This window comes from Oreochromis aureus, linkage group 10, assembly GCF_013358895.1.
Source record: "Oreochromis aureus strain Israel breed Guangdong linkage group 10, ZZ_aureus, whole genome shotgun sequence".
In the NCBI taxonomy this organism is placed as follows: Eukaryota; Metazoa; Chordata; class Actinopteri; order Cichliformes; family Cichlidae; genus Oreochromis; species Oreochromis aureus.
The window spans coordinates 13,809,109-13,833,971 of record NC_052951.1 but is presented as its reverse complement, the minus strand read 5'-3'; the positions used below and the strand labels follow the sequence as shown (position 1 = coordinate 13,833,971).

The 24,863-nt window shown below is 40.9% G+C and overlaps 1 protein-coding gene across 2 annotated transcripts; it reads right to left on the bottom strand.

Moving 5' to 3' along the window:
* Nucleotides 1–1,027: 1,027 nt before the first annotated feature.
* On the bottom strand, nt 1,028–24,384 carry LOC116336239 (GDNF family receptor alpha-4-like). 2 transcript variants are annotated; one of them, XM_031760071.2, is made up of 8 exons: nt 23,583–24,384; nt 15,051–15,317; nt 14,874–14,966; nt 14,396–14,765; nt 11,159–11,268; nt 10,516–10,650; nt 6,839–6,975; nt 1,028–3,486 (listed from the first exon to the last, which is right to left on the bottom strand). In XM_031760071.2, the coding sequence occupies exons 1-8, from the start codon at nt 23,635–23,637 to the stop codon at nt 3,286–3,288; spliced, it is 1,368 nt and encodes a 455-aa protein (XP_031615931.2). In that variant the 5' UTR covers nt 23,638–24,384; the 3' UTR covers nt 1,028–3,285. The 2 variants fall into 2 exon arrangements, with proteins under 2 accessions (XP_031615931.2, XP_039473824.1); XM_039617890.1 differs by lacking the exon at nt 23,583–24,384 and adding an exon at nt 17,983–18,076.
* Nucleotides 24,385–24,863: the final 479 nt, after the last annotated feature.

Here is a 24,863-nt window from a genome sequence, read left to right as displayed (position 1 = left end):
ACTCCGATGTGTCCAGGTCCTGTGGCTGCAAAACAAACCCAAATCATTAACCCTCTACCACCGTGCTTGACAGTTGGTATGAGGTGTTTGTGCTGATATGCTGTGTTTGTGTTTTTATCAAATGTAGCACTGTATTATGACCACACATCTCCACTTTGCTCTTGCATGTCCAAAGAGTCATTATTCCAGAGGTCTTGCGGTTAGTTGCAACTTTGCAAACCTTAGCTGTGCCACCGCATTCTTTTTAGAGTGAAGAGGCTTTCAACACTTCCAAACAAACTGTACTTGTTCAGTCTTTCTCTAATTGTACTGTCATGAACTTCAGCATTTAACATGCTAACTGAGGCCCTGTTAGAATCTAAGATGCAACTCTTGGTCTTCTTCCAGTTTCTGTGAGGATTGCACAATCTGACCTTAGGGTGAATTTTCAGGTTCGTCCACTCTGGAAACTATATTGAAGGTTTCCCACTTCTGAATAATCGCTCTCACTGTACAATTATGAACTTTAAATGATTTGGAAATATCCTCATAACCCATACCAGATTAATGGGCGGCAACAATTGCTGCTTTCCTTATTGGCATTGTGTCACCACACACCTTAATGCTCCAGAAAACTGCCAAAACTTGCTTTTATAGAGGTGCTCACACTGGCTGATGATCAGTCAAGTGCATTTTATTAGCACCACCTGGCTGCTACTTAGCCTCTTAATTCCTGTGGAAGCAGCAAAGGAATACTTAATTTTCGCACAATGCATCTGCATTTTGGCTTAGTTTTTGTTAAAAAAAACATGATTTTGTAGTTTTTATGAGGTTGTAGTTCCCTAATTTGAAGACTTGTTAACGACCAGATTATTTTTTGATTGTTTCACGATAAATAAAACCTTAGAGCTTTCTTATAATAACTGGATACTTTAACACTCTTTTTTCTTTTTCTTTTTTCCAACTAATTGATTTAATGTTCACTTACATTATAAATGACCAAAAAGCCCTTTCACAGTGGTCGTTCCTCAGTCATTCAAAAGCACTTTATTCAATTTCCAACATGACTTTTATTTTGATTTTTTTTAACAAACTGGAACACCTTATGCTATGTCACAAAATTACACAGTTAATACACACTAAGGTCAGCATTATTCAGCATGTCTGGTATGTTTTTACAAGCATTGAAACAGTACTGTACATAGCCTCACCACGTCCATGATATAACATACAAACTGTCTGGGGAATAGTTACATAGTTTCTTTAATATGTCAGTTTTATGCATGGAAAGTAAGCTGATGTAAACGTTAACTTTACATAGTTTACAAATATAAACAAACCTGCGGACACACATGTAAACTCACATTAAGTCGTTAAGGCCAGAGTGCACGGGATGCAATTACTGACACTTGTCATTGGATGCTTTAGAGCTCGCTGCGGCTGACTCTGCAGCGTAAACGCTGTGATGGGTGATGTTTCTCTGTCATTAGCGGCACGCCTCCTCCACGGTCTGCTTCATAAATGTGAATGCCTGCTGGTTGTCAAATCAGACTATTACTTCACTTCTTCTGTCCGGTTATGTTCTCTTGGCACCAGCTAAGCATGAAGTCATACTTCAAAACTTTGCTCTCAACAAGTAAGTGGTCAAAAAACTTGCATGATGTCATTTCGCCCTACAGTCAGTAATAGTCACTGCAGGTGCACTAGCCTTACAACATCCATTCAAAGTCCAACTTTAACTTCCCCAAACTTTGAAATAGGATAGACTGCCACTCAGGGAAACAGGGCTTATATGCTTCCAGCCTCCTTTACGCCTTCACACTGTCGAGACATATCCAAAGTTCAGTCTTCATATTAATAAACAACTCCAGCAGATGTTGGTGACACAGTCTCAAGTCACCCATCAATGCAATTACTCCAATACATATTATTTTCTTAAAAACATGAATTCGTAATTACAATGAATTGGTGCTATAGCGGTTTATGACTAGTGAGAAAACGGAGCGATTTTCTTTGCAGAGATCCCAGCTACTTCTTGGAAACCCATCATCAAATCAGAGAAGTTTACCCCTCTTAAAAAGCTTCACTATCCTTCTCTTTACCTACACCCCTGCAGCTGCATAATTTCACAAGAAAATGAGCCATAAGAGGAAAAATCATTAACATCAGCAAAAGATATTTCAGGCAGAGAGAATGGCTCAATGTGCTGCTCAATGATCAGAGCAGCCAGCAGGCTTTACAGCCTCCTGTGTCCGTCTCTATCGCTGCATCTCGCTCTCGCAGCATCTACAGTGCATGATGGTGAAGACGCACTAAAAACACATCTCCTAAGGATAAAAGAAGTGAGAGGGTATGACAGCAGTAAATTGGCTTTTTCCTCCCCTGAGCCCTACTCTAGACTTCCCCTGCATGCTGAGCAATTTGAATTGTGCTGTAATTGCTTATGTTGCTTTTCTCTCCTCGTCATTTCTACAAAAGAATTTGATCTCATTACTTTTGCCTGTGGTTGAATTCGCAGCCACTCACTGCGGTAGGAATAATACTAAGTGGCGTGTTAACAAAAGAAAGGGAGCAGAGTGACTCTTGCTCTCAGCTTTTCGGTGCGCCAAACGCAAAGAACCGCATACGAGGCGACAACGCGTTGGTTTTACATTTCATCACTTTTTTAAATGAAGCAATTTCCAAAAGTGTTTTTAGTGGTACAAAGCAGCTTAAGTGTGGTGCGGTTCCCTATTAGCTCGTTGTAAAGTGGATTATCTTACTCTACCACAGTATGAAGGAGGGAGAGGAAGAGCCGAAGGGGCAGCAGAGAAACGGATGCGACATGAGTCATGAAAAAGAAATCAAAAGCCATGCTCATGCCTGGTTGCAGTGGAGTAGACTGGTTATGGTTTTTGGGAGCAAGTAGAGTGAATGTGGCCTTGGGCAATGTGCTTCTTGGTAAAAGAGGGGTTTCAGTGTGAAGCAAGCTCTAGATAGAGCATTTGCCCAGAGAAAACCTCTCAATTCACCCATGCTCTCATGTATCTGCTCGTGCTGTTGCCTTTCTTTCATTTGAGACAACTTGAGCACAGACAACATGGATACAGCGGGGCTACAGATATCTTTTAACATCTGAGGAGGCTCAAGAGGAAAAAAAATAGAAAAAAAATGCTGGGATACAAAACTAGAAAAAAGGAAAGAAAAAGTGTTATGAGTATTTACATTTCTTCTTCATGACAGTCCTCTGAGGTCCATTCTGAGTGCTGAGATGGATTTGACAGCAGTAGCGAGTGTAAAATGTAAGTGGAGAATGAGATGGAGGCTTCAGTAGCTCCAACACTTCCAGTCTATGATGAGCGCGGGCAGCAGCAGTAATGGATACACGGGTACTGCTTGGTTAGCTGCTCCCCGCTGGCTCCCTCTAGCACCCGATTCTGTGTCAGAGTCCTTCTCGGAATACGGCGGAATGATGTTGAATTCTTCGCTCGCCTCTTCCTCCTGTTCCTCTTCTTCGCTGTCCTCCATCTGCGGGAAGCACAGGAAGAGCGATTCTTTCAATTAACATGTGTGCTGGAGCATGGAGGAGAGGTCAGGAAGAGAAAGTCTACATTAACCCAGAATCTAAAGCACATGTAAAAATATCCTAAAGGCAAAAAACCTGGAAGCTAAGACATGACTTTTAGGTTAACAAAAGACAGAAAGTACATTTCATTTGTGCAACTTGAAACTATCTATCTATATGTGTATATAGATGTGTGTTTTCGTAGTCAGTTCTCAATGCTATTTTTACACTCTTCTTCATGATATTTTTTTTAAATAAAAAAAAAGGTCAGCCCCCAGGGCGGGACCTATAGGATGTCAGAGAAGCGGGCAACAGATACACAGTTATAGGAGGAGCTGAGAAGAGAGAACCATGGATGGGAATGAAAATTAGCAACTAGAAAGCCACGGTGAGGGAACGGCCACTGGTGAGCCACTGTCGTCCTGAGTATAGTGAGTGCTTAACAGGTAGGACGAGGTCAAAAATGGGAGAAGCAACAAAAAAATCTGCAGTAAGCGACTTGATCATTGTAGCCATCACCTCAGTAAGACCCCCCAGAGTGGAGACCCATGCCAAAGGACTAACAAGTGCTGCACTAGCTTCCAAAAGAACTTCCTTTGCTGTAGCTGGGGAAACTTTTCTTCTTCTGTGGTTGCAAATACTGTTTTATGATTTGGAGTTTTTATATCTACTGAATGCCTGACAGCTTTATTCTGCTCACCATTTGATTTGGTAAGATTTTATATTTTTATGTCCTGTATTTCCATATTTTTGCTATTACACCCATGAGCTTTTAGTAAATTTGAATGTTTTATCTTTTTTATTGTTAATGTTTTTGGGATGATACATTTTTTATTGTGAATAAATGATTTCTATCTACTCTTTAAGCTACCGCTCTCTTGTCTGCTCCACTCAGTATCAAAAAAAGGAGATGTGTGGTGCTGATCTGTGGATGCATCCTTACTGAAACCTAATGATAGTTAGAGTACAACTGTTGACAGTTTTCAGTTTGCTGCAATAGAAAAATGGAATACACAACTGTACCGAGACCATGAGACCATAAAAATAAACTTTAACTTCTACTTTTGCTAATAGGAAGTTGGGAAAATTGCAGTTGTAATATATTTGTCCTTCACATGACGTAAAATGTGCAAGTGTATGGTTCACTGTCTCTCTGTGTTCGCACTGTCCAAGGTAAATGCTGCCTTTTCAACTCTATAGCATGACAGGGCTGTCAGCATATATAAAAACTGGCAGGTATAGGCTGAATATAATTACTGGTTGGACCGTTGTTTTTATTCAAAAACCGAATTCTGTTTTCATCCATATTTTTCAAAGGTTTGTGCAAGTAAATCTTTCCATGTTTGTCATTGGCTGATTGGTCACATGCTGCTAACACTGCCTCTCGTTGCTAAATTAGGAAACTGCAGATTGTCTCACTGAGTTAACAACCACCTTCGTGTGACTGCTTAGCCTGATTGTCGATGTTGGAGTTAAACCAGAGGAGGAAAAGATAATTGGGGTATGCAATAGAACTGACCTTTGCCCTCTTTTGCCTTTCAGCCCCTCCCCACAGCGAGGGAGTCTACACACAGAGTCGAATCTGTAAAGATCATCATTGCAGATATATCGCAGATAGCACGTATATCAGGTGCACTACAACCTGTAAGGCTTTCTACTCAAATTCTATGACCTAAAGTACAAATAGGCAGTTAAACTACGATGAAGCATATAACCCAGCTGTCCTTGACAGATTAGTAACACTCCAAAAATTACAATTTAAATGTAAAAATGAGGATCATAAGAACCCAAGACTTCTAGTAAGCCTGGTCCATTATTAATATTAATGAAATTCTGTAAAACCACATTTAGGAGTCCCACCAGTAATCTCCAATTTGTCGTGCAAAAGATTTAAAAAGTCCAAAGCATCACTTCTCTAAGGTAAACGTGCACATTTTGCCCAACACTTGGGATGAGGGATCTTGTTATTTAGGCCATTCCAATGTCTTCTGTTTCCTCATGTAATCTGTTTTTGACTGTATTTGTATTTCAGGTCCCCGGGGAGCTATATCAGCTCTGCCCAGGCTTTTGTTTCATCATTTTATTGAAGATAGTTCTTTAAAAGTCTGGCTGTATGTTTGGGGTTGTTGCCTTATGCCGCGGGAAAATTTGGGACAAATGAGATGTCATGCCAAGGAACTGTGTGATGGATAAGAATGTAAAAAGTCAAAGTGAAAATTTACAGTCGGCACAAGTCAGAAAACTCCCACATTAGCTCAGTATTAGTACATAGATGTATGCTGGGCTTTCTCTGGTCTATGCTTTTGATGTGAAGCAGCGTACAGAAGCAATAGTTTTCACTTTTTGACCATAGAGCCACATCTACTGATGACCTGGGTGTGATCTTTTTTCAGTAAAATATTAGGTTATTCAAAAAATTTTGCTCTCAGTGGATTGTTTAAAGCTGTTTGTACAAATAAGAAAGAAGCAGAGTTTAATATTAATAACCCAGATAACATTTTACACGACTTCTCCTTCTAGAGTTCACATTCAACAATCTCTCACTGCTGAATGATTTTCTGTGCTATATATTTTTCCTTTGAGAAAGCCCTGAGTTACAGTGAAGCCTCCATTCAAACACAGCCACAGAGGGTGCTGTGAGGGCACACTGAATGGAAAGAGAGCGAGTCCTCACCTCAGATCCTTACTTTAGTTTAGGTTTTACTTTTTGGCCTTGACATTTCACTGCATTAAAAGTACAGGAGGAAAGTTGTAGCACAGTCATCTATCCAGTTTTTCATTCAAGTTTCAGATTTTTCTCGAATCAGTGCATCGATAAAAGCATCAAAGGAGGTGTGGAGTGATGCTGCAGAGTTTCACTTTGGTGTATCCACGAGAATTCATAATCTGACCTTTTTCAGTGAAACTCCAGAAATGAACTGCGCATCTCGATGTCTTCTAAATCTACTAGCGGCGGAGTTTCTGTGCTACGAGGGTGGGTGGCTTGGGATAGGAGGAAAAGAAAATGAGGAATTAGAAGGATTAAACTAGTGAGAGAACAGAGACTATGAAGCAGATGGGTGTGCATACATGAATATTAAAAGTAAGGGCTGAGCCTACTGCTGCAAACACCTACGGCTAATCCTCAGCCACAATAAGAGGTGTGGATAGGAGAGAGAGGGAGGGAAGTAATCTGAGTTTATACAAGGAGCTCCGGAGCCCGGCACACTGCGATAGTCCCACTTAGGTGTTATCACCTGATACACAGGCGACTGCCTCTTTAGCTGAACTGGTACCACCAGCATATGGCGCAGAGAGAGCGCAGAGACAACTTACACTGTCGAATTCAGGAAGAGTGTTAACACTGACGTGGACCTTCTCCTGGTAGACGCGTGGGGAGGGCTGAGAAGTTGGCATGGGAGAGTTTTCCACAGGAGGAGGTGCGGAGATTCCCATGGAGCTGATGGCAGTGCCTAAAAACAAAAGCAGCAGGGGAAATCTTCTTTAGCTTCACATCATTATTCATCCCTGAAGCATCACCCAAAAAAATTTCAGTGACTTTTCTAAGCATAGTTAGAGCCATTAGCTCTGAAAACACTGTGCAAAACTGCATGAGATATGAGCCTCTCTTTTTTGTTTTTGTGGCACGGTAGTGCAGCGTTTAGTACAAGCCTGCTAGTCTGAGGCCTCTGCGTGTAAAGTTCTACCTGTGGCTGCTTGAACTTTCTCTGCATGCTTCAGCCTCTTCCATCAGCCATTGGATGGATTGCTGTGAAATTGGTACATATACCCACATATCCCTTGGCATGAGTTCTGATAACTGAAATTTCCTGACTTTTCATTTAATGCCACCTTTAGGTCAAAACCTTACAATATTTCTGTTGGCTCCCTACATATACAATGGGATGAAGATAATTTAATTTCACATCTCTTCTACACATTCCAAATGTTATTTTAGCTAAATCCCACAGAGAACCTCCTGGCTGCCAAAGACAAGAAAATATCTGCTTTGGTGTGAACAGTTATTCCAGAAATTAGCTGGTTCCATGCCACAGTTCTGATAGTTGAAGGACAGTAAATAAAATACTAAATATTCAAATTAACATTGCAACTGTTTGCATTTGTGGTGAAGTCATTAGTGGGTGTACAAATACTTTTACATATATGTTCATGTGAAAGAGGAAGTTTTCACAGGACTGCATGGTATTCCGTGATCCAATAGCTTGTAGGGAAACTGTAGCAGCAGTAACTTAAAGTAATTGTTTTCTGTATGACTTTGTCAGTCTCTCACATTTAAAAAAAAGCGGCTTTCTGCTGGTAACCCCTCCAAACAAGCCACACTCGTCCAGCCTTTTTCTAATTGTACTGTCATGAACTTTAACATTTAGTATGCTAACTGAGCCCTGCAGAGTCTGAGATGTAGCTCTTTGATTTTGTGCAGTTTCTGTGAGCGCTGCACAGTCTGACCTTCGGGTGAATTTATTGGATGTCCACTCTGGGAAGATTGTGGCAGTGTGTAAACACACACCTGAATGCTCCACACCAGCAAACCACCAAAACCTCAGCTTTTTTAGAGACGTTCACATTTGCTACTTATCCTGTTAATTCCTATGGAGAAAATGATAGTGTAGTTCGTTTTTCACAGCAATACATAGAGTGCTAAGAAAACTTTCTTTTTCACATGACTGCAGTTATTGCTTAAACAGTTTTAAGTTATTTCTTATACTGCTTTTTGCACTAAAAATATTACCAGTGTAATGTTTTAAATTTATAATTATATAAACACGAATATCCCTTGCTTGGATATTCTAGCTTCAACCTGTCAGACATTAGCTACAGAGTGGGATATATAGAATGAACATCATTGAAACTAGTCATTGTAATATTTGTAATATGCTGCATTTGGTTTCTTTCTTTTGCATCTTCACTCAGCTACTTATATCTTAAGCCCAAATAATTTGATGCAGGTAACCAATGACTGCTGTGTATACTAGACATGTATTGATTGATTCTTGGCTGGACAACACTTAATGTGTGGTCATATTTTACTTAAGAGAACCTGTCTGGCCTCTAACAATTATTCTTGTTCTCTTATTACAGTACAGTACATCAGTAACAATTGTTTCTACTGTATTGTACTGCAAAATGTTTTAACTTTTTACAGTTTTCTTTATACTTACACAGCAGCAAAATGAGATAATGCCCTTCCATCCATTCTGATTTGGCAACAGTTCAACAAGAAGCCACATTATATTTATCAGATTTGGTGAAAGGATTTATTGACTCCACAGAGCTTGGAAATCAGATTCACATTTGGCAGCCGGCCACACACCAGGGATGATGTCTCTTGCCACTGATTTATTTATAAGAAAACATTATGGTTCAATGGTTTGCCATTTCAATCATCAATTATGACCCACCTAATTTGAATTCTGTATTCATGCACATTTAAAATGCTCACTTAGATCAGCATGCCTACATTAGTTTAAATAATACTCTAAAAAGTAACATTTCCTCGGTCATTATGCTGACACAGGATGATTTGTCAGATACAAGATACTTAGCGTGAAGATGAGCAGTGTGTTTAAATTTTGATTTGTAAGATGCATCAGCTACTTGTGCTTCCATTTAAATTTACAAGAACTCCTTCAAATAACACAAGATGTAGAAAAAAATACTATTAAAAATAAAATCAACATATATTACCAAATCCTCAAATGTGAATGTCAATAAGTGTACAGTAAATGATCAAAAAGGTACACTGTTTCTTCAAGTTGTGTTTTTACAGTCTCCTTAGTTAAGTTTAAACTTCCTGAAACTGAAACTTTACTTTGAAACACACCTGTCTCTCTGAATGTTCATGCACACTTTTATTTTCTCAGAATGACTAGGACATACTCATGCCACAGCTTTTTTTTGGCCTATTCCTGTTGGCTGTGAAATGATAATGACAGGATGCTTTCATAAGGAGTTGTAGTTGCATAAATACAAACAAAATATGGGTCATTTTAGCCCATTGCAAGGTGGTTGCTAGGCAACATCATGACATTATAATATATAAATGTATAATTCAGTTTTTACAGATATATACAAATGTTATTGTGAAATTAAAATGACAGGATGCTTGCATAAGGTGTTATAGGTGATTAAATGCTAAAAACAGGTCATTTTAGACGTTTGCTAGCTAGTTACCAGGCAACCTCATGGAGTCACAATATATAATACATAACTGATGTTTTGTGGATATAAATGAGATGTCACTGCTGTGAAAGTAAAATGACATAATGCTTGCATAAGGTGTTATAGGTGTATAAATGCTAAAAAAAGCTCACTTTCTTAGCATAGATAGCAAAACTCTGTTGCTAGGCGGTTGCCTTGCAACCTCATGGTGTCACAATATATATTATATAACTGAATTTTTGTGGATGTAAATGCGATGTTATAGTTAAAATGACATGAAGCTTGCATAAGGTGTTATAGGTGCATAAATGCGAAAAACAGGTCATTTTGGGCAGTTGCTAGGTGGTTATTAGCATGGTGTCATAATATATAATAATTTAAGTTTTGTGGATTTGAATTAGATGTTGCTGTCATAAAGTAAAAATGATGCAATGCTTTTATAATTTTTTATAAATGCATAAATACTAAACACAGGTCATTTTGGCCCATTGCTAGCTGGTTGCTAGATAACATGATGACATCATAATTTCTGCGATAGATAAGAACCTTAAGGTGCCTGAGAGGTTCCTGTGCACCACGTTCGGGTGCTTAACTCCTGATCATGTAGGAGGGGTTGGCAGACAAAGACAGAGGCACAGAGACGGAGCTTTTGTGTACTAGAGGAAAAACCCAGATCTTCAATTGTATTTGTCTTGAACCGTGTGGTTCTCACAAACTGTTGTGAGCACTGCTTTTGTTGGAACATTTTGGGTATTAATTTTTTTCTTTGGATAAAAAACTGTAAAACTGTGCTGTGCTGCCTTCCCTTCCCAGCCTTATTACATCGTACTCACGCAGACAAATATTGTTGGTGAACATCTGCAGGATGCGCTGACAGCCCTGCCATTCATTCCCACTGCCTTCACATGTGCACCACTGGGACACCTCTGTACTGCTGTTGCTCACGTAGTTGGGAGTCATGATGGTTCCTGGTTATAGAAAAAGACCAAAGTCATACTGCAGGCACAACTTTATAAACTTTTAAAATCATATTTCCTTCAGACTCAAGAATTTTATTTTCAGCACACAGCTCTATGAAAGGTAAGACACAGACTACTAACGGTATTAGATGCCCTGCAGGTATGGTGCCACCAGGTTCCCAGCTCTAGATATTGATAATTTCAGGTACACAAAATTACATTTTGAGTGTGAGGAATGAGTGAAAATAATATTTCCCACATTATTTTGGAAGGCTGCTGGAAACACTGTTTTTGAATCTGCTGCGGTTGTTTTAAGCGATGCTATAAAGAGTAGCAGCTGAGGACCATTTGTGAACCCCTGCAGATTTATTTTGCATAATGAAAATTACACATACCGAATATTGCTGCTAAACACCTATTGGATGAAGTTCTGTTTGTCAGATTCTGTCAGTTTTTTTCTGAGCTATACACTCTTTCAGCCTCTTCCACCTCTTTAATTTGCTTTCCTCCATCTCACCTATGAGTCCAGCATAAGCCTTCAGGCACATGGTTCTGCGCTCTCGCATACAGCCAGAGGCAGAGAGAGGGGGGGGCGGGCAGTTATGCTGGAAATCAGCAAAGCGGGATCTGAAACACACACGCACACACACACACACACACACACACACACACAAGAAGAGAAAACAGTTTTTCATGTGTCAGCACAGAGAAACAGAGTGTGCATTTTAAAAGTGTTTTGACAATTTCATTTCGGGACTCAGGGTTGTGCTGAATGGAAACAACAAAAGCAACACAAACAACGACATAGTATAGGAGCCCAACCCACTAGAGAAAGGGATACATGAAAACTGCCTGGTACTTTAGTAAAACTTCAAAAAAATGTAGCTTTCTAGCACTCTGACACCACCTTCTTTTCTGCAAAAATGCACACACTGTTATTGTCAGTGCTGACAGGTCATTTGAAAGGTGTGCAAACCAAACGTTTTGCAGGTAGATGATGTCTTTTAGGTTTGCAATCAACCCTTTCCACAATGGAGGTGCAGCACATATGCCGTGTGCATTACTGAAACATAACCTGCTGCTCGTTTTCAGAATGCTGCATAGGTTAGCACGCTAGACAAAGAGACTGCTTGATGCTACCGCAATTAAAAGTAATGAAGCATTGTTGTGCTTCATTACTTTTGTATAAAATCTGAGTGAGTCTATTGACTCACTGATTTAAAGCTGGAGTTCAATTTAAAACTTTTGCTGATGAAAACTTCTTGAGTTCAAAATTCCCGCAACCCTCTCTTATGCACTTTGTGGCGTTTGGCCTTGTAGTTGTTCTTTTACTGAATCTTCTTTTTCTTTCTTTTTAGGCTTTCATTCATTCATATAAAAAGTACAGCAGGGCTAATGAAGTTAATGTATTAAATGTGCACAGATACACTCATTTGCAGCTGCATCATTCAAAGCTTCTAGCAATAATCAACAGCAGATCTATAAGACTGTACATTAAATGAGGTGACGTGTGTTTTGGTGCTGTTTCCACACTGCAGTATAGTAACACATGTCAGCATGAGTGAAACAGGAAAACCTCCATTGGCGTAACTTTGTGCTGAACACTGGGGGGGGTCAAGATCTCTGTCTAAATAAATAAATAAATCTGGGTAAATTCCCAGATGATTAAACATGCAACTATTTTGCTGGTAATAGCCGAAAAGAGTAAAGAAAATCAACAGCCTATTTATGCAAGATAATTCATAATTTTATGGGGGGGGCTGATTATTGGGGGGGTCATAACCCCCACCCCCCTGGGAATTACGCCCCTGAGAACCTCATATCTCTTTGTTGCTCATAATGCTGCATGATGAAAGTGTGAGTGTTGAGCCTTACTTTCAAAGTCTCAAGTAGTTTACACTATGGACACTTTGTTAGGTACACCTTGCTAGTATTCGGTAGTACCCCCCTTTTCGTCTTCACTGCTGCCTTAATCTTTCATGGCACAGATTCAACAAGGTGCTGGAAGCTTTCCTCAGTGATTCTGGTCCATATTGGCATGAAAGCGTCACACAGTTGCTGCAGATTTGTCAGCTGCACATCCATGATTTGACTCTTCTGTTCCACCACATCCCAAAGGTGCTCTACCTTTGGGATGTGGCTACCGTGTCATGTAAATACAGTGATGTCATGTTCAAGAAACCAGTTTGAGAACTGAACCAGTTTGAACTGTTGATACAAGGCAGGATAGATTCATGCTTTTATTCTGTTACTATCATGTGAATTTTGCAGCACTGAGACTCATCAGACCATGCAACATTTTTCTCTGAGCTGCTTTCATGTGAATGGCTGATTAGATACTCGCGTTTACAAGCAGGTGAACAAGTGGACCTAACAATGTGTCTGGTGAGTGTTGTTATATCCATTTATGAACAATAAGTAGACAGCACTTGAACAAAAACTGCCCTCACACCTGATGAGCAGCGATGTAGCTTTGAATTCTGAGTCACTGGAAGTAAACTGGTCCAATCTTTTGCTCCCACTTCTGTATCTGTAAAAAGCTTCCTCAGTGGTTATGGCCCCACAGGACCTGTCACCTGCTTATATTTCCCTACGAGCAGACAAGAAAGGATACGGTACATTCAAGCCATAAAATATTTATATTCCGAGACTTTAATCTTTGAGTTACAATGCAATGATGTGCTGAAAACCCACGGGTCCTGGCATTAATATGGATGTAACATTCATATCTACCACCTGCCTGAGCACTGTTGCAGACCAAGCACCCCCATGCCAATACCACTCTCTGTTGGCAGCATGACAGTATTCCCCGAAAACCACCAAAACTGCTCAGGAAAATCCCAGAATAATACAAAGAGCTGAAATCAACGGCACAGCCTCCAAACCTCCCACATTCAAATTCAAACAAGCATCAAAATTGGGATCTAAAGATGCACCGCATCAAGTCTTACCACACGCCAGAACAGGACTCAAAGGCACCACGGGACACTCCCAAATATCTTGTGTCCAAGCACCAACAGGTCAGAGCTTATTTAGTGGCACAACCGGACATGGACAACATTAGCTTTTAATTCCACTTTAATTCCAAAAGCAAGGGTCGTGCAGTGGGTCTGGTACGTTCAGGACATCTTGGATTGTATCATCTGAATGACATGCTAAATCACATCTGGGAAAAGCGGACCTGATGGATGAATTTTGTCAATCAAAAAAGCATTTACAAAGGTCATTTTTTAATTATTGGCATTTAAATTGTTTACATTTGCATTCATAACAGCTTCTAATCATCATCTGTGCATTTTCTGGTGCCTTGCTACTTTATCAATAATAGGTTTCAGAAAGTAATTTGCTACCAGCTTGCATTCACTTGACTTTTAGTTACATTTATTCCCCTCACTAGTAATCCGGGAGGTGTCTCTCATACATATCACCCTTGAAGGACTGCATGTTTGTGCTTTAGGGAAGAGATTATTCAATTAACTCATTCATCAGTGAAGGGGAAATTTTATTTGCAGCAGTTCTGTTGATACTAACAAAATGGGAGATGCTCATCAGAATGCAGCTCACTGGTGCCACTAGTGTTTAAAAACACAGCACCGTGTGTTTAATGTAGCCATGTTTGAGGACTGTGTCCAATCATTACTTTGTGGTTAACTTTGCAAATATTTCTGACTCATTTGTGGATGCTTTTTCTGATCTGTGTCCATACGACGAGCCCTTAATGTTCTGTATCAGTCTACTCAAACAGCCATCTTACCTACACAGCTCATCTTTGGAGCAGTAGTTCTGAAGGCTGAGGCAGTTGGGCTTGCCCGCTCTCTCCTCCCCTCTCACATTCTCCTCATAGGAGCATGACGGGACGATGGTTTTCCTCCGGCGCTCCCCACACAGAGTGTCAGAGCAGGGACAGAAGAGCAAAGCGAAGCTGTACTCCTCTGGCACGCGCTCCAGGAAGCGCCGCAGGGCTTTGTGGCATTTCTGGCGGTTACAGCTGTTGTCAGAGACTGTTGCTCGCTTGGTGCAGGCTACAACATATTCTGACCGCAGGGAGCCACATTTCTCATACAGGCCACAGTCCTGGGCGGCCTTCAAGCACTGGTTTTGACCATCCATAGTATTAGAGGAAGCTGGGGGGGGGATTCAGGAGGAAAACAGAGCAATGTATACCCAGGAAAATCAAAAATGGGATCTCAATCTAATTTTGGGAGCAAAATCACAAAAACGTTCATCTCTACCTGACATGATGGAGGCCATACGCGACATCTCGATGTTTCTCACCAGGTTTAACTTCAGTTCTTCATATGGAGACACTTCATACTCATCATATGCTAAAAAAGCAGAACAAAGACCACATCTATGACCCAGCTGAGAATTCAGCACATACAGACATTAAATGCTGGCATCAAACCCACCTGCGAATCTCACAGTCCAGTAGACCTTGAGGCAGTGTTCCTCCCTGCGAGAGCCACGCTGACACTTGCAAACTTGGAGGGGGCGATAACGCTGCAAGGAGTTCTGGGCCTCCAGGCACTCCAACCGCGCGTCTGCCCTGAGGGGCGCCACGGCTTCCTCGGCCGCGCAGTACTCCAGCAATCGATAGATGGCCATGCAGGACTGCTCCTGGATGCATCCCTGCTCGGCCACCAAACAGTCTACGGATGCAGATACTGTCACGCTACCTGCAAGAAAGGTTAATGTCGTAAGTGGTGAAAGCTGCATGTTGCCAACATTACTGGGTTTATTGTCCCACCATCCAGTACTAAATAGGCTTTAATTAAGGCAGCAGAGCCAGGTGAGTGCACTCCATAGGCACTCAACAGGTTATGATAATATCCAGAAAGGAAGATTAAATTGAAGCTACACAAGTGCAACAGAGCAAAACCTCAGATCTAATCAAAGAGACTAAAGAGAATAATTTACCAACACTACAGGAGTATGTTATGGCTATAATCATTTTCAAATTATTTCCTCGTCTTCCCAGTGGGCATCGTAGTTGAATTTTCTTCTTCTGGTTTCTTTTTTTCCCCACACAACTTTAAAGTAAATCTTTGACTTTTTTATCAGTTTATTGTTCAGCACAGTATTTGCACCAGTGGGAGTTACAGCATGTCCTCTTCAGCTGTTTAGTATGCTTCACCTCAAATTGTAATACGATGGAGCTCATATACTATGAGTGGTTCATATGAGCTTCTCTTTTAAGAGTTAACCATCTTTGCTTTAAGTGAGCAAAGATGAGAACTTGGCCAAATCTTTAGTAACCACTTCTGTTAGTCATATATTTCCTCAGCTTCTATATTCCCAACAACACAAAAAGTATTTTGCTCTCTAAATTAACATGCCATACTGTTTGATTAAACTACTTAGTGGAGGATCCTACTGATGTTTTTGATGATTCATCCCATTAACTACCTCTTCATACACCCATGATGTATCCCATTAAATGCAACATTACTACTGCTGACAACTTTCCGAAGCGTAATTTCAAGATTGATTCCCCACCTTGGTTTCTGATTTCGCCGGATGTTCACACAGTTCAAATTTTGTCTCTTTTATTTTTTGGGTCAAATCAATGTTATTGTCCGTTTAGAAATCTGTCCACACTTTTCTGTTCAAGCGCTTCTTTGAGGGTTTGGGAGTCAGCTTCCTAACTGCATTGCATTCAGAGGCTATGAAGAAACTCTGCCTAAAAGACAACCGGGCATGTGGTGACAAAAAAAAATCTGTTAGTTTCCTGGATCAGAAGGGATGCCATTCAACAGCCAGCCCTCAAGTCTTGGATGCGTCTTTGCTCTGCAAATACTTGAACCACCACCAAGAGAGCGTTTCCGGAATTGGCCCCTCCTATGTGACAGTAATTGGCCAAAAAGTGAAAGTAGCTTTCTAGAAACAAGCAAGCATGCATAGAAATATCATTCAAAAAAAGTTAATGAGAGGCAGTGATAGCAATGCAAAAATATATAAGTTTAAATGACATAAAAGATTATACAAACCTGACTATCATCCTCTTACATGTGTCACACTGGTATTTATTAGGCCATGTTCAGATATGTGTACTCGTGAATGTCTTGCAAAAAAAGCACTGCTGTTATTATTATTATAAGACACTTGAACAGCTTAGGGCAAATCCTTTTGCAGCAGAGTTCCTTCCATTTGGAACAAGCTGTTTACTGATGCCAGACACCGTCTCCACATGTAATGCTAGAGACAAAACCAATTTATTCGGCACTATTCAGCACGTCCCTTTTCACTTCCAGTTTTACCTTCACACTGAGACTCAATCTGGATATCACACTCAGACAGTGACTGAATTGAAACGTCCACTATCAGGATGTTCCCCCAGCTTATGTGCGCATTCATACAGCTGCTCCTGCAAAATATGCTACTTAAGGACGCTAAAGATTTGCATCAGCTGTGTATGTATTTGTAGAAACATGCTGCGTATCGCCAACCACATTTCCTCTACATGTCGGAAGAAAAAACATGTGGGTCCATTGTGATTAGGCATGAAGCATATTTTGATTGGCAATGTTCTGCCTCGAAGGACTACGAGTGATAAACTACAAATCATTTCATAATGCTGATTGCTGCTCAGTAAAAAAAAACACAATGCAGGAAGGCCAGAGGCAGCCCGAGTGAGACGAGAGAGAGAGTAAAAACATTTGTTTAAAAAAAAAAAAAAAGGAGCCTTCAAAAAATGTATCTGAAGGAGCATTTCAGGAAATTAATTTTCTCAAATGTGACACATTATTGTCCCCACAAATTACACTTGATATACAGTAATTCCAGACTTAGAAGGAAAATAGCTTGGGTAGGCAATATGCACTCACTTTTCCCACTTTAGCTCATTAATTTTCTATATCCTGTCACTTTTTAAGTGCATGTAATGAATAGGCTGGCAGACATATGAAACTGGGTTGCACATAGAGTAAATCATCATGTTTAAAACTTAATGCATGCCTGCTAACAAATATCTGCACCTATTTCATACACACGTATACTTATGATTCAGTACATTAACATTTACATCACATAAGCTCGTATGCAAACACACGCGGCATTGTGTTAGATTGGTCACACACTTCGATTAAGCTCCTGCTGACTGGCGGCACAAAGCGCGGCTGCAATCCAATTCTGCTGCTGCATGTTTTGCAATCTCAGGCGCCACATGAGGTCCACGTCTCACTTTGGCATGAGACATATCATAAACAGAAGCTATGCTTCATCGCCGCAGCAGGAAAACTTCCAAAGCGACTGCTGGGACTCCATAGGGTGAGGTGGGGGTGGGGGATAGTAACACACAGGCCAATCAGTCATATTCACAGTTACAGCAAAGGTGATGATTACCTGTCTATCTGTGTATCATGACGTCTCGATAATCCTACCAAAGTATTACATCCCAGCACTTTTAGCTGCAATTTTAACAGGCTTTGTATAATCTCCAGTTTATTCGTTATTCTTTCTCAGTGTTTGCTCCTTCGGGCTTACATTCGATAAAGACAGACTATCAGCAGTTTTACTTTGTGAGAACCTTTCATGGTGTAAGCTCACACATGCACATACCAGCACACATATACATCAGAGATAATAAAAACCTCTATGAAGTCCAGACCAGCTCTTTTATGCCTCGTCCAGCGTGCAGGTCAGAAGTTCATTTTTATAGCATTATTTAACGCTATGATGATAAAGAAGCACTAGGCTCACATTATGGGGGGTTTTTGCCACGACAAATTGCTACAGTAAAAGTCTGCATTAAGGGAATTGTTGGCGTAAGCACGGGGTTTATGTTTTTCAGGAAAAAAGAAAAATAGAAAGAAAAGTGAGCGGGAGATTAATTACTGCGATATGTGAGCCATAATGCACTCTATTGATTTCTCACTGGGCTGATTAATAGAATTTGTGAGCTGATGAAGGTTGAAGCCATAAACGTCAAACCATACACCACATACCGACATTCACAGAGGCACCAACTGGGTTGGCAATTTTCTCTTCCGTCCTTTCAAACACATGGGATGGGCTGTAGAGCGTCCAGATTGTTGGGCAGTAATTTGACTTGAGAGGAGACCGTGGCGGGAGAGTGCGACTCTGATGTGAAATCTGCTCAGAGATTGTGACAGAAGGGACTTCTTGGAAGGAAGTCACAGACTCAAGGAGCAAATGGAAGCACAGCAACAAGATGGAGAAAAAGGAGAAACACGCTCACGGCTGCCACGAAGTGTTACTACGTGCACTCATTCACAAGCACACCAGTGGGACTCCTGTCTGACCTGTTCATGCATTTCTGCGTGCACGTAAAAGATTTTACTTGTTGTAACTGGAATTGTTGACAATCAGCAGCTGCAGTTTTGTGTCAGGGAAAGTAGAGCTATAATTAAAATGCACTTATTGCACCATAAAAACACAAACACTCACTGCTCTTCTTGGCCTTCTAGTGAGTATATTAAATAAATATAGATTAGGATTGGACTTTAAACAAACAAAAAAATAGCAGCTTGAAGATGTCAGCTTGTGTTTAGGTAATTATTAGTAGCAGTTAAACCAAATATTCGACCGTGGTTTTATAGCTGCAATGACAACGATGAGGCTAATGTTAAATATCTCTAAAGTCCTATTTTGTTCATTAGCGGCACATTAAAAGAACGACAGTGTTGGCATGCTAGGGCTGACCCACGACCATGGTGGGATATTGTATTTCAATGAAATTAACCCATCAACTGACCACAAGACGTCATGCTAAAAAAAAACATGGGACTAATAAATGGGAGCGGATACCCCGCAGAACATTATGCTCAAATCATGATGTGTATTTGAACACTGTTCCCTGTGCAGTGTGGTCAGAGTTGCTTCCTCAGGAAGGACACAGATGGTTGATCAGTGCTGATTAAGGCTTCAGTGGCTCCTTATTGACACAATCGTTTCCACTGAGAGTTATGCAAATTCAAACACTCAGCTCAGCCTCCTCTAACATTAAGCCTTCTTTTAACATTAAACATATGCTTAACAGTTTGCACATATTCTCTTTGTTATGAGCAAAGTTTCGCTACTGCCCTGGGCAGCCTCAGTCGAGCAGTTCCTCTTAAAGAAATGGCAAAAGTTGGGGGTTTTTTTGTCTGTAATGGAAAGCTGACTTATTTAATATGTGAACTCGTGCTGAGATTCCTCTTATTTAACATGCTGTTTCAAAGCATATGCATTTCCTTCAGATGTCGCTGGGTATTGGGGACTTATTAGTGCTCAAAGAAAACATTTCAAAAGAAGCTGAAAACAAAGTTATTATTTATCAAGGAAACACAACAACAACCATACATTAGCCAAGCAACCGCAGTACACTGGGTTATCTTTTTCTCCCTCGTCACTGTGCTTACATGCTTTTGTGACCTCTCTGTTCTGCATTGTAGCTTCTTCCTCTTCAGTCACTTCATGCAGTTCTACCTGCTGCGTTTATTTATTCTCCACAACTTCTATTTTTAAAAATAAATCAAGTCATCGAAATTTGTCCACACCTAAAGTGTACAAGCCCCATCTTTTTACCAGCAGCTCTCACAGCTGTGGCCACACGAGGACAACACTGATTGGTTCAGTAACATGTCACATTGACTTTAAAAAAAAAATCTGCAGTCTGATCATTTGCCAACTTCTTTTCAAAAAGCTGATTGTGGAACAACTCTTCACACCTCCTTGTATAACTTGCTTAAATTACCTTGCATGTATGGGCAAACACCTCACCTTTCATTTTGCCTCAGTTTGTGCAACATTACAACACTAGTGCTGAAAACTTCCATACGGAGCCACTTGCTTAACCACTTTTGATGTACCAACCCAAAGAAAGACTTCAGGCCTGGGGGTTATCTGCGGGTGCTGTGCGGCCCCCGCCCCCCAGTAAAACGGCGTCAGGAGTAAGCGAAGCAGTATTAGCTGCTCGACAGTGAGTTGTTGAGCAGCGGGTAAAGCTGTCTGAATCCAGAGGCGACAGTTCTGCTGGTGAGGACAAGAATAATCACTTCATGTTCGGAATCAACAGCTACCCAGTGCATCTAGTACATGGATAATGTCTCACTTAATGAGCCGTGCCAGCGGATTGTGCAGCCACATCACGCAGGCAGCATCCCTCCGCTGTACTCCAGGTAAAACGCATCAGGTGCCGCATCAGCCAGCTAGGGTGTCTGGATCTGTGTGAATATTTCAGGCTTCTGCCTTCTGCTGCCTGATGCAGTTCTAAATTCCAACGTGCCAAGAAATTTCTTGGCCAGACACACACACGAGCACTGACAGTTTCCATCGGGCTGTGGATTTTTTGTTTGTGCCATCAAGTGTGTGCGAGTGGCAATCAAGATGCAGTGCACACGCGAACAAATTGACTATTACAGCCAGTCATACATAAGTGACACAATTTAACATTTAAGAAAGTAGGGTTTTTTTATGCTTTCAGCTTGACAGTGAGAAACCAGGTGTCATTCAGACCTACATTTAATTGCTATCCTTGATGTGATCATTTTAATTAAAATGCCTCCTTTAATGCAAAATGTCAAATAGATGCATATTCAGAGGGGGGCATTTCATATTTTTTATCTAAGGAATATTCAATGGGCTTCTTGCCAGTTTAATTTTTGTGTGCTGTCGTCCTAAACAAAACTGAATTACAGGCACAGGGAACATCAAGACAATGCCTGAGCATTCAGAGGGGAAGACAAAGAAATGCCTATGGCATGGAGAGAAAGATAAAGAGGCTGAGAATTGGATAAACCTGCGTGCATGAGGTGAAGTCAAATAGCTAAATAGAAACTCCAGGGAGACTAGTCCACCTAAGACGTGGGTAACTTTACACAGCATGAAAATGAGCCCTAATAAATTTGTGACAACCGTGTTATGGCTCAATCACATCCACTAAATGAACTACCAAAATAGCAGCGCTCAATCAGCAGTTGCAGCCTCTACTGGGACTTTAGCGATAATCCTCAGGGGCCTGGAAGCAAAGGGTCAAAGTCGGGTTAAATGTCACTCAACAATAGCCAGCTTTCAGTTGATATAGCTGGCAAACATGCAGTGTTCCACATTCAAAGTGATCGCATGCATTATTTGTGGGATTTCTTTCCATTGCACTATTCATTTGGGGCAAGAACCGTGGATTCAACAACATATACAAAAAATAACCCAGAGAATGAGTATCAGATCATATCTTTGACCCAATAGATGATAGATTTTAAAGTCAGCTTTTAAAAGTCGGGACTTTTGTTCAAAGGGGCGAGAATTCTTAATCTATACCTATAGATGTTTTTCTCCTCTTCAGTCTTGGTGACAAACCTTTTGAGAAGACCATTGTCATCATCTTGTTGGCGCTGCCATTGTTGAGGCCACCGAGTTGCACAAGGTCGGATATATTCCAAGGTAAAAATAACATTGCATGAAATGGAATACAGTTCGTAGGGGCCAGACTATTTATACAGCAACAGTCTGGCCAAACAGCCGTTTTGAAACAAAGTAGCTCTGCAACAGATTTGTCCAAAACGACATTAACACCGAGACCAGATTCTGCACCGATTACACGTTTTTTTTATGACGTTGATTAACAAAATTAAAATCCAATAATTTCTCTTGCAATCAGGTATAATGTCAGAAGTGAACATCAGTGCAGACTAATTTGCATGTGTAATGATTCGTATCTCGATTAATTAGCAGTTGAAAGTAGCTGCTTTTCTTGGTGTGATTCCACCTAAGTGCATGGCAGGTGGGCTTGAAACACTGTATGATGTTCTGCGTGTCTGAAGGCTCTGACATTCACGAGAAAGCATTCATCATCTAATGATACTAATCTCTAATGGGCAGCCTCACCTGATGTTATCTGAACATTCCCGGATGCCGAGAAGGATGAACCTCCTGCTCTTCGAGCATAATCCAACAATTACACTATTTGCATGCATTTGTGCAGTGAAAAGCACAGGGTGGGCGGTGGCTGTGTTTCCTGCGGTCTGTGTTACATTAGATCAAGAACAATAGATCAAGATACATGACATGTAAAGAGCCACAAGCTCTGATGTACCTGTCACATTTTTAAAAAGAAAGATCAAAATGAATATAACTCTAAACCAGCAACCACAGACCAACAAGCTTTACGCTCCACTGAGATGTCCGACCACATTATTGACTTTAGACAATATAAAGGCACTTGGCAGAAGCTTAATGTGTGTTCACACTGCAAATTCATGGAGCCTGCTGAAATGTCAGATATTGCTGAAAGGTCTCTCTCGAGTTGATCTTCACAAAAGACAATGACTGCTCGTGCCGTGACACTAAATGCTCTCTTTTGTTACTTCTATGAAGTTGTGAATGTCAGATTGAATCCTACAGCATATTCACTTCCATTACACATTTTATGAAAGAAAGGAAGAAAGGTCTATTGTCTCAGACCTGAACACATCATCCACATGTAATATCTGAACTTCTGCTAGATTTTGTATTATTTCGTGGACCTGTGTAGTTTTATTCTGAAGGCTGTCCCAAAAGTTTATCTTAAACCTGGAATACAATGCAAGACTATTTATGAACCTGCGTCCAGTCAGCGTTTATTCTCCTTCTCATGCGTGGACAAAAAGTCTTTCCCACTTCTCTCTCCCTTTATGAATTTCAATAACAAGCCAGCTACCGCTCGGGTCACACAGATGTAGGCAATATGCAAAAATAATAACAGAACATCAGCAAAACAAATTTAATTCCGGTGTCTTCATGTGTATCTCGGCTTGGGGCTTCATACTCTCTAATATGCTGCTATTCATTCATACATTTGCATGAAAAACACGCACGCACGCACCCACACACGCATGCACTTTCTTATTAAAGTTGCCGGTACTGGAAGAAAATGTCTCTTCCAAAAGATCCCAGCTTTGCATTATACACCGCAGTCTAAACGGGAGATTAGAATCTCACTTCAAAATCAGAAAGGTGATGCTTACCATGAGAGAAAACATTGAGCAGAAGTCCAACGATTATCATCCTGCCCGGTGACATTGGATAGTTAGGGATTAGGAAACTCGCACCCGGCTCACTGCAGCTCAGTGACCCGTCTCCTGCCACATCCAGCCTCCCCTGCCGCTGCGCCCGCACGGACTGACTGACTGAGGCTGATCGGATGGTCTAGCAGCCTATACAAAGTTGGCAAAAACTGAACAGGAGCGATTCAAGTTCTCGCGATTTTTGTTGTTCCATTTATTTTTCGGATCCCGGTTATATTGATCTCTGTCGGACGCCAATTCCAAAACCATTTATCCACAAAAGAAGAAAGAGAGAGAGAAGAAAGTTTCTCTGCAGCTGATCACGACAAAGCTCCCATCAGTCACACACCGTACCGTAACCTCCCGAGCGCGAGCTGTGTGGCGTTTGCGCTTCTGCCTCCCTGGCAGCTCCACAGTTGTCCAGCCAGAGTTGAGAGCAGACTGAGACTACACGGTGCAACTCTTGTTAAAGGCGCAATGTGATTGGCTCAATGCAAACAGCGATTGTGGCCAAAGGGACGTGAAAATGTTTCCAGTGGGAGAACAGCTGGGTCCCAGAAGGAAAATATGGGCATCAACTTTATGGACAACGTGCATGTGTTATTGAGGTTACACAGGAAAGAAGTTAGCACCATTACTGTGAATCCACTCAACTCTTCAGGTTTTGATGGTCGGTTGTGTTCAAAGCATAGCTCCAGTGAATGAACATGAATGCCTTCGACCTTGAAGCTTATAATAGGCTTTTGTGCCATGCCAGGCTGCATTCAGAGGAAATCTGAGGAAGACGACCCTTTGTTTCCGTTTGGACTGTATGTCCACGCTTATAAATCGTTTAAGTTTTTTTGTTTCCTCCACAGTTGCCTTAAATTAAACAGCTCTCATCCTTTCCATCGAGACTGGTCTGCAGTTCAGGCTTTTCCCATTCATATCAGTTTATAGCAGGAGTGGAACTGTGAGATCTTAATTTGTTCCAGTGCTGTGGCTGATCTGTGGGGGGAATGTGGTTATCCACAGAGGAATGAATTCAGAAATACTAAAATAAGACTGCTCACCTGTAACGCTAAGGTGATTTCCCTCCCTTGTGTTTGTTATTGCACCATTCTGTCTTTCATTATTTCCTCAACTTCTCTCACTTTCAGTATTTTACAAAGATTTGTAGCATCGTTGCAAAGGTTTCAGGTATAGTAGCCACTTTTTTAATAAATTGCTTTTTTTTCTTCTTTTTTTACTTTAAGGTGTTTG